Raw genomic sequence first — 15,543 nt, 5'->3', positions numbered from 1 at the left:
AAATAGTTATATATAAGATGCTCCACAACAAGAACTTCTGATTAGTTTTTTCATATTCCGAAGAAGCCACTGCTTATGGCATTAATTCTGTGTGCTTAATGCTTTCATTTCCCCTTCCTTATAGTATAAAAGATGAAGAGGAACAGATGTGTCCTATTTGCCTGTTGGGCATGCTTGATGAAGAAAGTCTCACAGTGTGTGAAGATGGCTGCAGGAACAAGCTGCACCACCACTGCATGTCAATTTGTATGTGGCTCCTCTTCTCCCTGTGCTTACTCAACACAGTTACTCTATGAGCTAACTGTATTATTTAGGACTTTAACGTGGCTTTTCAGGAGACTGGTGAGAGAAGAAAAGAAGTATATCTAGGCCCTTTCTGAATTTTTCAACAAATTGGAGTTTAGGATCTATTAGGAGATGAGCTGTGTGAACAAAGAAATGTAATATAGTATGATACATTTGATAATGGAAGGAGTGCACAGAATTAGAAACAGAGTTCTGATCTGGAAGGTGTACATGGAGGGAAGGAGGTGGAAGAAGGCCTGGGCAGCCATTACAGAGAGGGTAACATCAAAGCAAAGTTTGGAGTAACATTACCAGGTAATTAAGTGAGCAGAATGTTTTGAAAAATAGTAAGCAAAATACATGATATAACTAATAAAATAGCATTTGCAAAAAGTACAAGCATCAGAGTAATTTAACCTGCTGTGTTTGCCTGCTTTCAGGTAAATATTATATCAGATTATTTTTTGAGGTTCCTTCCATATAAATCCTATACTAACCATTATGAACAATTATTACATATAAATACTTAATGTTAAGCATTTATATTTTTGTAAGGTTTTTTTCCTTTAATTTTTAGGGGCAGAAGAATGTAGAAGAAATAGAGAACCTTTAATATGTCCCCTTTGTAGGTCTAAGTGGAGATCCCATGATTTCTACAGGTAACAATCTTGAATTAATGATTTGGATATGTTCAGCAAAAAGTAAAATGTTCTCAAAGTGTTATTTAAATCTATTAGTTATTTTCAGCAAGCTTTGTTAATTTTTCATTTAGCCACGAGTTGTCAAGCCCTGTGGATTCCCCTTCTTCCCTGCGAGCTGTGCAGCAGCAAACCATACAGCAGCAGCCTTTGGCTGGATCACAGCGAAGGAATCAGGAGAGCAATTTTAACCTTACTCATTACGGAACTCAGCAGATCCCTCCTGCTTATAAAGATTTAGCTGAGCCATGGATTCAGGTAAGTAGTTTTCTTCTTCATTTCTCAAAGAAACAGTTATAGACCAAATAATGTAGTTGTCTCCCCAGTTATTTATAATTTAAGAAAATACTTTTGCTTGCCTCCATCATGATTCTTATTTCAATTTTTTTTTTTTTTTTTTTTTGCTTGAGGAAGATTAGCCCTGAGCTAACATCTGTTCCAATCTCCCTGTATTTTTTTTTTGTATGTGGGACACCACCACAGCATGGCTGGTGAGTGGAGTTCTGTGCCTGGGATCTGAACCTATGAACCTGGGCCGCCAAAACAGAGCACGTGGAACTTTAACCACTCAGCCATGGGGCTGGGCCCCTGTTGAACATTTTAATTTTACCTTTGGTGTTAATACTAGGCTGCTTATTATAGAGATTAAACTTCAAAAATTCGTTGTAGTCTCACTCCCTATCTCTAGAAACATCTCTTTTTCTGAACTAACAGACATAAAAGGTTATCCAAAGATAGACACTAGAATCTTTCAGTGTTAACTTGTTCTAGTATTTAATCCCATTCCTGCTAAAAATTTTTCATTTTTCTTATTTGTTACCATCTAGACTCAGTTTCTCCTTTCTGTATCCTCATGGCATATAATAGGTGCTTAAGAACTGTTGAGGGGCTGGCCCAGTGGCGCAGCAGTTAAGTTCGCATGTTCTGCTTTGGTGGCCCGGGTTTGCCGGTTTGGATCCCAGCTGCGGACATGGCACTGCTTGGCAAAAGCCATGCTGTGGTAGGCATCCCACGTATAAAATAGAGGAAGATGGGCACCGATGTTAGCTCAGGGCCAGTCTTCCTCAGCAAAAAGAGGAGGATTGGTGACAGATGTTAGCTCAGGGCTAATCTTCCTCAAAAACAAAACAACAACAAAAAAGAATTGTTGAGTGGATGAATGAAAAAAATATGTGGTATTTACTTTTTATTAGTCATTCGTATTTGTAAGGACAGTTTCCATTCCTTTACCCTTTCTTCTGATTAAATGCTTTTTCATCCTCAGTAAATTGGAATTTCTGTTGGTTGGTTGGTTGGTTGGATGTTAATGATTTTCTTTGTTGTTGTCTTCTTAGTCCATTATGTTTAAAAATGTAGAATCCAAAACCAGAATGTCTCCAGTAGACAATAGTGAAGTAAAATATTTTCGATAATCTGTTAAATTCTGTTTTATACTGTAAAATTTGTAAATAGACACACTGATTCATTAAGCTTGTATATCATTAGGATTCGTTTCCTTTTTCTTTTTGTGACCATTATAGTCCTGCAGCTTTTAAATTCTCTTTTCTTAGCATGTTAGCAACCTATTATGAATCTAATAAAATTTTCAAACTCAATAAATAAATCTTATTTCTTTTATCTAGTTCATTAATGGTATTTAACATAGGCCCTCGCCTGCCCCTTCAAGGGTCCTCAAGAGAACTCTCAAGTTGATATGAGCTACTGGATGCCATTCTTTCAAGGCAGTGGTTTAGTTTGTTTTGTTTAAGCTTTATATTGGACTAGGCTATATATTCCTAGTTTCTTTATTAAGAATATTATGTAAGACAGCATTAAGACTTAGATAGTGGTATGCTATTTAACAGTGTGTATAATAAGTTTACTGTGTTCTAGTTGATTTATTCTCCTTTACTATCACTTTATAACAGAACACATATAAATGTCATGATTTTTTCCCCCAAATTGTGTTTATTCATCTCTAAGATTCATCTTTAATATTCAGAAATTTTTCATATGCTAAGTTATCTTAGGTATTAAGTTTACTTTTAGCTAATTGGCTTATAGTGTCAAGACCCAGTGCCCTTTCCTTTCTTTAGGGACTGTGTGGCTTTGCAGGCATGGTGATGCTGACTCTAACGACATGCAGTTACTTATAGGTATATCATTATTCTTTGCTGTCTTGAACACAAGAACTTTTTTCTTTAGTCTTTTGATTTTTCCACTCCATTCATTATAGTCCCACCTACTTTGTCTAGTTTTTTTTTTTTAACCCTTTTGTAAAAGTCAAAAATCAAATAAAAGCCTGTGACTTATCACTATCATCTGTGGGAGAAATATTCTCTCTTGAACACTCCACTGCAGTGCCTTTCTTGATTTTTTTGATCTTGCTTGAGTTTTTTCTCTGTAGACTATCTTAATAACAAATATAAAATTGGGGTTCTTCACAGATTTGTTTGTGGTAAGCACAGGAGTACAGAAATGAATATATATATATATATATCCATCCACTTAGTCGAGTTCACTTTTAATTTTACTTGAACTAATACATGTTAAGGACTTTTGATAATTCCCAGTTAGACTTGACTATAGAATCCCTCCTTATGCTTTTTAAGTGGCTGAATATATTTGAAATTGTGTAGTATGGTGAAGATTTAAGAAATGTCCAATTTTCCTTTAGTAATCAAAAATCATGCTTAATTCAAAATACTTTAGGTTCATTAGTTTTTCTTCACATTGAATTCATTCTGTTTGTTTGATTATAGGTATTTGGAATGGAACTCGTTGGCTGCTTATTTTCTAGAAACTGGAATGTAAGAGAGATGGCTCTCAGGCGTCTTTCCCATGATGTTAGTGGAGCCCTGCTATTGGCAAATGGAGAGAGCACTGGAAATTCTGGGAGCAATGGTGGAAGCAGCCCAAATGCTGGAGCCGCCAGTGGGTCTTCCCAGACCAGTATCTCAGGAGACGTGGTGGAGGCGTGCTGCAACGTTCTGTCAATGGTCTGTGCCGACCCTGTCTACAAAGTGTACGTTGCTGCTTTAGTAAGTAGCTTCATTCCATAACCATAGCGTTAGGATTTTTTTTTGATAGTTTCTAGATAGCATTTTTTAAGATCCAGTAAAACTACTTTATCTAATTTAATTTTGGAAAATCTAAATTTTGTTTTCATTCCATAATTCTAGGAAATTGCAGTTTTCCATTTAATCTCTTCATTTGGATTTTACTTACATTAATTAATCTGTTCAAGTTTTCTTAAAGTCATGTCTCACTTAATGACAGGGATATATTTTGAGAAATGTGTTGGTAGGTGATTTTGTCATTGTGCAAACATCATAGAGTGTACTTACACAAACCTGGATGATACAGCCTACTGCACACCTAGCTGTGTGGTGCTAATCCTCTGGAACCACTGTCGTATACGTGGTCTGTTCTTGACCGAGACATCATTATGCAGCGCATGACTGTATACTGTTTACTTTTCTCCCCTAAAGTAGCAGTGTCTTGCTGTTCATGTCTTTACATTTTCCTTATGTTACACATAACCAAATTTGAAATGCTCTGTGGGCTGGCAAAGTGATCAAAGTTACTTTTTTTTTTCAATTTGATATTAGTGGACATTAAGGGGAACTGATTTTCAATAAAAATTTTTGTATGGAAATTCAGGAGCCTTTTCACAGAAGAGGGGTCATGACATAATTACTGGGTTGTTTTTCTAGTTTAACCTGTAAGAAGTTGTCCTTCATGAGTGGGATGGAATGACGAGGAGGCTGTTCTGTTTGTAATTTTAGAGGTTAATTTGACTTCCTCCATTCTGAATATATATTTCTTTAGAGCAGGGTTTTTCAGCCTTAGCACTATTTGACATTGAGCCAGATTTGTTGGGGGCAGGGGTGCTGTCTTGTGCATTACAGGATGTTTAGCAGCATCCCTGGCTTCTACTCACTAGATACCAGTAGCAAGTCCCTCTTCTCCCAAGTCAGGACAACCAAGAATGTCTCCAGGCATTGCTAAATGTCCCCTGAGGGTCAAAATCACCCCCAGTTCGGAACCAGTGCTTTGGAATAATTCTTATTTAGTCTGTTTTAAAAACTCATTAATCTCTCCGCTTCTACTCTCAATCTTTCTCTAATCCATCCTATTAAAACTATGCCTAGTGAATCTTCCTTTTGAGAGGTAGTATAGCATGATGGTTATGAACGTAAGTTTGGAGTCAGAATTGGGTGACCTCGTAATTTATCATTCAGACTGGGATACTTAAACAATCTGCTAGTTAAACTGGGACTAGCCTAGGCAGTCTGGACATACGGTCAAGATTATAGAGACTTTGATTCAAATTCTGGTTCTCCCATTTGCTAGCAGTGTGACTTTAGGACTCTCAAACTTCAGCTTTCTCATCAATAGAATAATGAAACTATTTACCTCTTTGGTTTGAAATGAGATTGTATAGAAACCTCTAACCATAATGTCCAGCACATTGTAAAAACATTGAATATATAAGTAGACATCATTATTCCTTAAACACCACTTTGATTATTCCCCAGCTCAGAAACCTTTAGAGCTTTCTGTGGAAGTTTGGCAGGATTATGAAAAGTTCCCTGAAAAAAAGAGTTCTGTGTTGAGTTAAAATTGATGAACACTGGGGCTGGTCCCGTGGCCAAGTGGTTAAGTTCACGCGTTCCACTTCAGCGGCCCAGGCTTTCACCAGTTCGGATCCTGGGCACGGACCTAGCACCGCTCATCAGGCCATGCTGAGGTGTTGTCCCACATAGCAGAGACAGAAGGACAACTAGAATATACAACTATGTACTGGCGGGGCTTTGGGGAGAAGAAGAAGAAAAGAAAAAAGAAGAATGGCAACAGATGTTAGCCCAGGTGCCAATCTTAAAAACAAAAAAAATTGTTGAACACTGAATTACACAAGGTTAAATGGGTCTGAAAGGCTTCTAGAACCTTCAGTAAGCTAATATACATTGGGAATCCATAAGATCAAGAGATAGAATGCATTACTTCCCAAATTTATTATTTCCCAAAATTATTAAGATAAATGGTAAGCCATTGTCTGTTTTTTCATGGAACATCTTGAGGGATTAGCATACTGTAGAATACTATAGAATAAACGCCAGCATACTGGAGAACAATGACCAGTGTTCTCAGCCCAGTTTTTTACTTCTTCTTACTGTTTTCCAGCACAAACTTTCAGACACACTTGATTGTTCAGTATGCTGCCTTGCTGTCTGGTCGTCTCTTCTTAAGTTCAGATAGTTTCCCTACTAGTTTGTGAGCTCCTAGAGTGCAGGGACTCTGTGAATGACACTATATTCTGATTCCTCTACAATTATTTAGTGTGCCAGGCACAGTGGAGGCAGAAACAGTTCCTGCCATTAGTGCTCTCTCTTCCCTTCCTCCACTCCCTCTTGCCCTTGCTTTTTTTCCCTTCTGCCTCCTCATATATAATTTTTTGCTAAACCCAGTGAGAGTTATTTGCAGGCATCATGACATTTCACCTCAAATACTTCAGCATGTATCTCTTAAGAACAAATACATTCTTCTGTATTACCACAATGCAATCAGCAGACTCGGGAAATTTAGCATTAATAACAATACTATTATATACTATAAAGTCTACATTCAGATATCCCCAATTGTCCCAACAATGTCCTTTATAGCTAAACTGCAGACTTTATTCAGATTTCACCAAATTTTCCATTAATGTCTTTTTTCTGTTTTAGGATCCAATCTAGGATCTCACATTGTCTTTAGTTATTACACCCCCCAGTATCTTCCCATCTGTGACAATTCCTCAGTCTTGCCTTGTCTTCCATAGACCTTGACACTTTTGAGGTGTGCTGGCTAGTTATTTTGAAGAATGCCCTCAATTTGGGTTTATCTGATATTTTCTCATGTTTAGATTGAGTTTGTTTATTTTTCGCGAGAATACCAGAGGTGATTTGCCCTTCTCAGCATATCGTATCAGGGGTACATAATGTCGATATGTCTTAATATTGGTGATGCTATCCTTCATCACTTGGTTAAGGTGATGTCTACTGGGTTCCTCGCTGTAATATTACTATTAATAAATGTCTTGGGGGAGATACTTTGAGACTGTGCAATATCCTTTTTCTCTTCACTGCCCACTGCCCACTGATTTTAGCATTTGTCAATGGATCTTGCCTATAGCAGTTATTACTGTGGTGTCCTAATGGTGCTCTTCTGTTTCCCTCATTCCTTCTACATTAACTTATTGGAATTCTTCTATAGAGAATAGCTCTCTCCTCTCTCCCATTTATGTATTTATTCAGTTTTTCATTTATATCAGTATAAACTCATGGGTTTTTATTTTATTCTGTGGTTATAATCCAGTACTGTGATTTTTGTTGAACATTTATTTTGTTGCTCAAATTATTCCACCTTTGACCATTGGGAGCTCTTTAAGGTTGGCTCCTGTTCTCATTTTCTTTTTAAAATAATTTTTTTAACTTTTCATTTTGAAATTAATTCAGACTTTTAAATATTGGAGAAATAGTTCAGAAGGTTCCTTTCTACCCCATCTGTTTATTCATTTATTTGTATCAGTATGGTCTCATGGCTTCTTATTTTATTCATGGGTTATAATCGATTCCTATCATTATTTTGTTTCTCAAATTATCTTAGTTTAGCCCATTGTCTCTGATGCTTTTTAAATATAGTTAAACTGACCTTCAGTTTTTTTCTCCCTAGAAAACGCTGAGAGCCATGCTAGTGTATACTCCTTGCCATAGTTTGGCAGAAAGAATCAAACTGCAGAGACTGCTTCGGCCAGTCGTAGACACCATTCTCGTCAAGTGTGCAGATGCCAACAGGTAAGGTCCTGCAGATGGACTGCTTCAGACCCTCTTGTGCTAAAAGCCCAGCAGCGAGCCTTACGCCTAGTGCGCATGGGATGCATGTTGATTAAGTGAGGCTTTGAATGTTGTTCTCTAATGTGAGACTTGAAATTAAAATTTAATACTTAAAGCTCTTAAGGACTAGGGAGAAGAACTAATGGCAAGTAAAACATGGCTAATAAACCATGGACCTCCACACTGTTGTATTGTGATCGATTCTCTTTTATTTCAAAGTGATATTCTTAATCTGGAGTCTTGTTAATAAGAACAATAGCTGATATATGAGGTATAGTCTCATTTTAGAGAATAAGTTATACAGGATAAGAACCAATAAAATCATTATACTTACTTTGCCTTATCATCAGGATGACCCCTCTCCCCCGCAAAAAAAACCCATCCCATTATTTTCTGTGTAACGGAATTTTACTCTAATTATGACAATTTATGTCAAAAAACAGCAACAACAAATTCTATATATCCCTGCAGTATTCTTAAAAGTCAAACAAGAATAACCCTAATTAGAGGGGTAAAGATAGGAAGTAGAGAAGTAAGCTATGGTGATAGAAAAAATGAGCACAAGCTATGCTTTTATTAGACCAGGTTCTCTTTTATTTTCCCTTTCCGTAAAGTGGGAGGAAAAGATCACTTTTCATTTAATGAGCATAGCTCCAGTGATGTTGTTTGGCAGTTCTCATCTCTTGGTGTCTCAGCAGTTCTCAAGCGGTAAGCAGCATTGAATCTCCCCTGTTTTGCCTCTGCCATTACACCCATTTGGAGCTCTCTCAGTCCAGCCTTTGTCTCCTCCCTAAGTCACATGATGTAGTTTGTAGAGGGTCTCAGAAATTAGGTACTTAGCTTTGGCTTGTTTCTCATCTCATGAAGTCTGTCTTTTTGTTTCCATTGTTTTCTCTACACAAGCCTACAGACTGAAAGTATTAGAGATTCTCTTGTTGGTTAGAGGGAATACTATAATATCTAAAAAACATTAGGGAGATTAACAAATAATTTGCAGAATGCATAGAAAAATTACATCGTTTTCAATATGAGAATAAGTATTTTTCTGAGAACCTCAGTGCTTTTGTGGCATTTGTTGTGTGGTCCGCTTTCTGAAATTCCAAAGTTAGGTTGTTTCCCTGGTCACTTGAATGACTGAACATCAAAAGAAACACTGTAAGGAGCTTTTATGACATTTGGAACTCACTCTGGCTATATAAGAGAATATAAAGGTTTTGAATGGGAAGGTTTTGTTTTTAATTTAAGAGATTCTTGGTGAAAATTCATAACGTTTTTTATATTTTAACAAGATATGGTAGTGAAAATAAGCCTTTTATCTGGTTTGATATGTAAATCTAATACTTGCTGTGTAACGGCCAGTAGTGAAGATTCTGTGCCTAACATGGATAAGGTAAAACTTATGAAAATAGACCTAATAATTTATTATTTATAGTGACATCATTAATGCGATTTTAATGGTGGAAAAGCAAATGCTCTTGAAAACATTTTTTCCCACCTTTCACAAGGCATTACACTACTACTCTCTTTTTAATATATATTTATCCAAGATCCAAGTCTGATGTTTCTTCCTTTCATTTTCAGTCGCACCAGCCAGCTGTCTATATCAACACTGTTGGAGTTGTGCAAAGGCCAAGCAGGAGAATTGGCAGTTGGCAGAGAAATACTTAAAGCTGGTAATAACTTTTTACTTAAAATTAATATTGCATGTTCTATCGTTTCCTTAGCAGACTGTCTAATCTTATAATCTTTGATAGAGCAGTTACAGGATTTTGAAGTAATTTTGTAAATTGATTCAGCTAACATTAGAAATATGAATTAATCAAAGAAATTCTTGAAGTTAGTATAACTTACAGTATTTTTGTTGGCCTTATGCCATTTGATCATGTTTTGTTTTGGATTTTAGTATCACTATTTTTCAATTATTTATTTTTACTTTCCTTTTTTGTAGGATCCATTGGTATTGGTGGTGTTGATTATGTCTTAAATTGTATTCTTGGAAACCAAACTGAATCAAGCAACTGGCAAGAACTCCTGGGCCGCCTTTGTCTTATAGATAGACTGCTGTTGGAATTTCCTGCTGAATTTTACCCTCATATTGTCAGTACTGATGTTTCCCAAGCTGAGCCTGTTGAAGTCAGGTAATTTTTCTTTTGAAAATATATTACTTTCCTCTTCCTTCCTACCCCATCTCACTAACCCTCCCCGCCCCACCCCCTGCCCCGCTCCCCAAGAAGTACGTTGGATTCATAAAAGACTCAGAAATTAAAGCACATATATATGTTACTATGACCTTAATATTTGATTGACATAAAAATCTGAAGTCTAGGCTATTTAAGTAACAATTTATAGATCCTTCATACTGAAATGATTTTTTATTTTGAAATTTACAAGCTGTAAATTAGTACCATCTTATTTGGATATATTTTGCAGTAATTTTAACTTGTCTAGTAATTGAATGATTTTTTTCTTTCAGGTATAAGAAGCTGCTGTCCCTCTTAACCTTTGCTTTGCAGTCCATTGATAATTCCCACTCAATGGTTGGTAAACTCTCCAGAAGGATATATTTGAGTTCTGCGAGAATGGTTACTGCAGTACCCCATGTATTTTCAAAACTGTTAGAAATGCTGAATGTTTCCAGTTCCACTCATTTTACCAGGATGCGTCGTCGTTTGATGGCTATTGCAGATGAGGTAGAAATTGCTGAGGCCATCCAGCTGGGCATAGAAGACACTTTGGATGGTCGACATGACAGCTTTTTGCAGGCATCTGTCCCTAACAGCTATCCAGAAACCACAGCGAACAGTTCCCTTGAGCGCACAGACCATTTAGAGAAAACTGGAAAAGGATTGTGTGCTACAAAACTAAGTGCCAGTTCAGAGGACATTTCTGACAGACTGGCCAGCATTTCAGTAGGACTTCCTAGTTCAACAACAATGGAGCAACCAAAGCCAATGGTTCAAACAAAAGGCAGACCCCACAGTCAGTGTTTGAACTCCTCTCCTTTATCTCCTCATTCCCAAGTAATGTTCCCAGCCTTCTCAACTCCTTCTTCATCCGCCCCGTCTGTCCCAGCTGGCACTGTAACAGATGTCTCTAAGCAGAGACCTCAGGGATTCGTTCCCTGCAAAATACCTTCTGCATCTCCTCAGACACAGCGCAAGTTTTCTCTACAGTTCCAGAGAAACTGTTCCGAAAACAAAGACTCAGAAAAACTTTCCCCAATCTTTACTCAGTCAAGACCCCTGCCCTCCAGTAATATACACAGGCCAAAGCCATCTCGACCTACCCCGGGTAATACAAGTAAACAGGGAGATGCCTCAAAAAATAGCATGACGCTTGATCTGAACAGTACTTCTAAATGTGGTGACAGCTTTGGCAGTAGCAGCAATAGCAGTAATGCTGTTATACCCAGTGATGAGACAGTGTTCACCCCAGTAGAGGAGAAATGCAGATTAGATGTCAATACAGAGCTCAACTCCAGTATTGAGGACCTTCTTGAAGCATCTATGCCTTCAAGTGACACAACAGTAACTTTTAAGTCAGAAGTTGCTGTTCTCTCACCTGAGAAGGATGAAAATGATGATACCTACAAAGATGATGTGAATCATAATCAGAAGTGCAAAGAAAAGATGGAAGCTGAAGAAGAAGAAGCTTTAGCAATTGCCATGGCAATGTCAGCGTCTCAGGATGCCCTACCCATCGTTCCTCAGTTACAGGTTGAAAATGGAGAAGATATCATCATCATTCAACAGGATGTAAGTATAGAGTCTTTAAGAGGTTAGAGAGTTTCCTTGGACCATGCTAAAATAAATCTAACTCAGAAATGCTGCTTTTAACGTGAGTTGATTGTGACAAGCAGGTTTTTCACACAGAATTATAAAACAATGTTTGTATCATTGTTTGAAAGACGTACTCCTTGCCTATTTCGAAGGCATTTCTGGTTGATTTCATAATGGTGATCACTTCTGCATTTGACATTGGTCATCAACAATGTCCATTCACAGATCAAGTTTATAGGTGGTTTGGAAAGCCAGACTGAACAGGAGTAATACTTTGCCAGGCTAACTTCACAACCTCTTACTCTTTTAACCTAGTAGTAAAAAGATTGATTTCATTTAATATGCAGACACCAGAGACTCTACCAGGACATACCAAAGCAAAGCAACCTTATAGAGAAGACACTGAGTGGCTGAAAGGTCAGCAGATAGGCCTTGGAGCATTTTCTTCTTGTTATCAGGCTCAAGATGTGGGAACTGGAACTTTAATGGCTGTTAAACAGGTAAATATCTAGTAAGCATATAAATGATTAAAATTATAAAAATAAAACATGAGCAAATGAAAAGAATAAAGGATATGTCCCTGTGTATATATACTTTAGTTCTTTAAGTTTCCAAAAACTCAAATTTCAAAGTAGATGTTGCCAAAGCACCAAAAGCATCATGAACTCTATTTAAAAGTTGAAGCATGATTATTGTAAGATGCAACATCAAGACGGGCCTTGTGAGGTGGTGTTTTATTTGTACTTTTTATAGTTGATAGAGTTATGGTTCCCTACTCCTTTCAGCAATGTTACTGGTGCAACATCATCTTGGGATTTCTGTAGTTTACTTTTTATAATGAACATACTTATCAAGATATGAAAATGATAAAGCTTTCATTTTTAAATCTTGTTGATTCTTCTCCCATGATTGGGCTTTTCTCATTTTTTACTGTCTTCAGACAGTTTTGGAAGATTGGCTGTGCCCCAGTTTTTTGTCATTTTCCTGATATTTCACTGCTTCTTAAGGTAGATTCTTACTGTCTAAAAGAATTTGACTTGGTTTTTAATTAAGTATCTACATTGCATCCGTGAGAGTAAATGCCATCTGCTATTAATATATAAGCTAATTTGGATTTATCCATTTTAAATCAGATTGTTAGTGAAAATAGTAAATAGAAACCTCATCAGAATTCAGAACTTTGTAAACATGTTTACTGAAACAGGTGACATATGTCAGAAATACATCTTCTGAGCAAGAAGAAGTAGTGGAAGCATTAAGAGAAGAAATAAGAATGATGAGCCATCTGAATCATCCAAATATCATTAGGATGTTGGGAGCCACGTGTGAGAAGAGCAATTATAATCTCTTCATCGAATGGATGGCAGGTATGTTCATGTTGTAAATTACAAATACTACTATATGCATTTAACTTTCTACTTGATATGAAATTTAGGAAAAACAGTTTAATGAACATTTACTTTTACTAAATAGTTTGGATTTCTAAAAGCAAATTACCCCTAACATAGTAGTATGAACTATAAATACTTTGTTTTGTCTTTCATTTAAAAATGAAATAGTCATTACCACTACCTTTTAAACTTCTTCAGTGTTTCTTTTAAAATGATTATGTAGCATTGTTTTATAGGAATAATGTGTAGGATCTCTATTTTTCCAAGTGACCATCATTAGTTGGACAGATTTAGATGTTTTAACATGACAATATAAAAATAAAATTAAGATATAACTTGAAAGATTATGGGTAAACTAGCATTGAAGCATAAAGTTGAACCTTGTCATCTACTTGAACAATAAAGACTCGGTTCTATTTTGTGTTTTGCAGTGTATACGGTAAGATAAATGACTTGGGATGTAATGAATAGATAAGTGTGTGGTTTAAATTCTTAGATTTTTTGTGCTTGAAAAGTGTATTTCTATTTACAGATCAGTTCTTTAGTATATTCTCTGATGTTGGTTGTAGCTGGGTTGATTGTCGTACTTAGGTTGACTATTATAAACACTTTTAAATGAGGCTCCTTGAGTGTGTGACTCGTCCCAGGTCAAAGCTAGTAAACAGTAGGATACGAAGCCTAACTTTGGGTATTCTGGCTCCTCTTGTTCTCTTTACCTTCTGCTAAATAACATGTTAGCAGTGTTTACTTAAGTTATTAAGAAAGGCATTTTGTATATCGTGGTCAAAAAGAGAAGTGAATTGTACATTTCAGAAATAATTCCATCCAAAATTGTTAACTTTTACAGCTTTCAGAAATCTTGACCTTCCAGAAAACGAGTTCACGAGGGTTCCATGAAAATGTCTCCCAATTGACAGGTTTTGAGATTACTGGAATGTGTTAGTTTTTAAATCAGTTTCACTTCTGATGCAGAGTATAAATTTAATGTTTCAAATGTGATTGTGAGCTCATGCAGTGCAAGCTTCTGTAACCAAAGTGTAATAAACACTTTTAATTCTGGTTTAAGTTTATGAAATTATTATTTGTGTGTCTTATAGGGGGATCTGTGGCTCATTTGCTCAGTAAATATGGAGCCTTCAAGGAATCAGTAGTTATTAACTATACTGAACAATTACTTCGTGGCCTTTCATATCTCCATGAAAACCAGATCATTCACAGAGATGTCAAAGGTGGGAAATCTTAATTATTATCTACTAGCAATAAGTAGAAAACAAATGTAATTTTAAAACTTGGACCTTAGTTGATAGTTTCTAACTTGAGATCAACGGTAGGATTGTTTCTTCTGAGTAATTGAAATCACTAGAATTATTAGAAGTGAAAGTTGGAACCTTTGGGGTCATCTAATCAGCCTTCCTCAGAGAGGCTGTGACTTCCACAGTCTTACTGCTGACTGCTGGCAAACCAAGTATAGAATCCAGGTCTCTGGTTCCCTGTCTTGGTCTCATGATGTGCGTACCTGGACGTTCCCCTTCCCGGTTTTATTTAGAATCATTGGGATATTAGAAACTTCTTTTAAGAAAAATCTTTTCAAGTCTTTTTCAGGCCATTTTATTAAGAGCAGCTTTAGTTTTCTGACACGAATGTCTTTAGCTAGTATTTGAAATAATGTGTTCAAATAATTTTATAATATTAATTTTTTATTGTTATAAAATGAAATTACAGTATATAGTTTGAATTGATCTAGGTCAGTATATTTCAAAAGACCTTTGTCTTCAAATGTAAAAACCACAGTCAAATTTGTACTTTGAGCAAAGATTTTTGTCAAGAATCATTATATTAAAGGTTTTCACAACGTCTGTTATTTAAAGTTTCACTAAATTTCTGCCTTTATCTCCTTATGCCTTGATACTTTGTCATATCTTCCTGAGGCTTCGGATTTTATTTCTTTTATACTGTAGAGACCTGTGTGCCTTTAGCAATAATGAAATGAATTGAGAGGAGAGTAGATTTCTCTGAACCTCTGACATGTAGTCCACTTCTTTCTCTTGTTGTCCTATTTCTTTAGTAATATTTTACTGAGTTTTTTTTTTTTTTTACTGTTTTTAATATACAAGGTCATTTGCTGTTTTTGTTGACAGGTGCCAATTTGCTAATTGACAGCACAGGTCAGAGACTGAGAATTGCAGATTTCGGAGCTGCAGCCAGGTTGGCATCAAAAGGAACTGGTGCAGGAGAGTTTCAGGGACAGTTATTGGGGACAATTGCATTTATGGCACCTGAGGTGAGAAGCAGTTTTGAGTGTGATGAAAGAAAATATTTTGGAGTTCTGTGTGATAGCATTATACCAAATTATTTTGCAGTGTTAGCCAGGATGTGCTTACCAGTTGAAGTTGATGGCCCTAAAAATAAGGTTTTAATGATATCCTTGATTTCAGTCCCTTAATCCTCACCTTTCCATCTTTGTCTTGACAAATTTTAAAAGACAGCTTTTAATAGGTTTGCTCAAAGGCTATTTCTAACATAGAATTGTTGG

The 15,543-nt window shown here is 36.3% G+C and overlaps 1 protein-coding gene and 1 long non-coding RNA gene across 3 annotated transcripts in view; one reads left to right on the top strand and one right to left on the bottom strand.

Moving 5' to 3' along the window:
* The window catches only part of LOC111769749 (uncharacterized), a 70,631-nt gene that overhangs the window by 30,895 nt on the left and 24,193 nt on the right, over window positions 1–15,543 (bottom strand). The window lies entirely within an intron of this gene.
* Window positions 1–15,543, top strand: part of MAP3K1 (mitogen-activated protein kinase kinase kinase 1) — a 74,392-nt gene that overhangs the window by 54,441 nt on the left and 4,408 nt on the right. Inside the window, exons 7-18 of one of the 2 annotated variants that reach the window (XM_023625649.2) lie at window positions 125–246; window positions 863–944; window positions 1,058–1,241; window positions 3,725–4,003; window positions 7,680–7,801; window positions 9,422–9,513; window positions 9,789–9,978; window positions 10,314–11,595; window positions 11,967–12,119; window positions 12,824–12,986; window positions 14,108–14,239; window positions 15,149–15,291. In XM_023625649.2, the coding sequence (XP_023481417.1) occupies window positions 125–246; window positions 863–944; window positions 1,058–1,241; window positions 3,725–4,003; window positions 7,680–7,801; window positions 9,422–9,513; window positions 9,789–9,978; window positions 10,314–11,595; window positions 11,967–12,119; window positions 12,824–12,986; window positions 14,108–14,239; window positions 15,149–15,291 (2,944 nt within the window). The remainder of the gene's footprint in view (window positions 1–124; window positions 247–862; window positions 945–1,057; window positions 1,242–3,724; window positions 4,004–7,679; window positions 7,802–9,421; window positions 9,514–9,788; window positions 9,979–10,313; window positions 11,596–11,966; window positions 12,120–12,823; window positions 12,987–14,107; window positions 14,240–15,148; window positions 15,292–15,543) is intronic. The other variant, XR_011430529.1, reaches the window with a different exon arrangement.

Source organism: Equus caballus, chromosome 21 (assembly GCF_041296265.1).
Source record: "Equus caballus isolate H_3958 breed thoroughbred chromosome 21, TB-T2T, whole genome shotgun sequence".
Classification (NCBI taxonomy): domain Eukaryota; kingdom Metazoa; phylum Chordata; class Mammalia; order Perissodactyla; family Equidae; genus Equus; species Equus caballus.
This window is presented reverse-complemented; position numbering and strand designations above follow the sequence as displayed.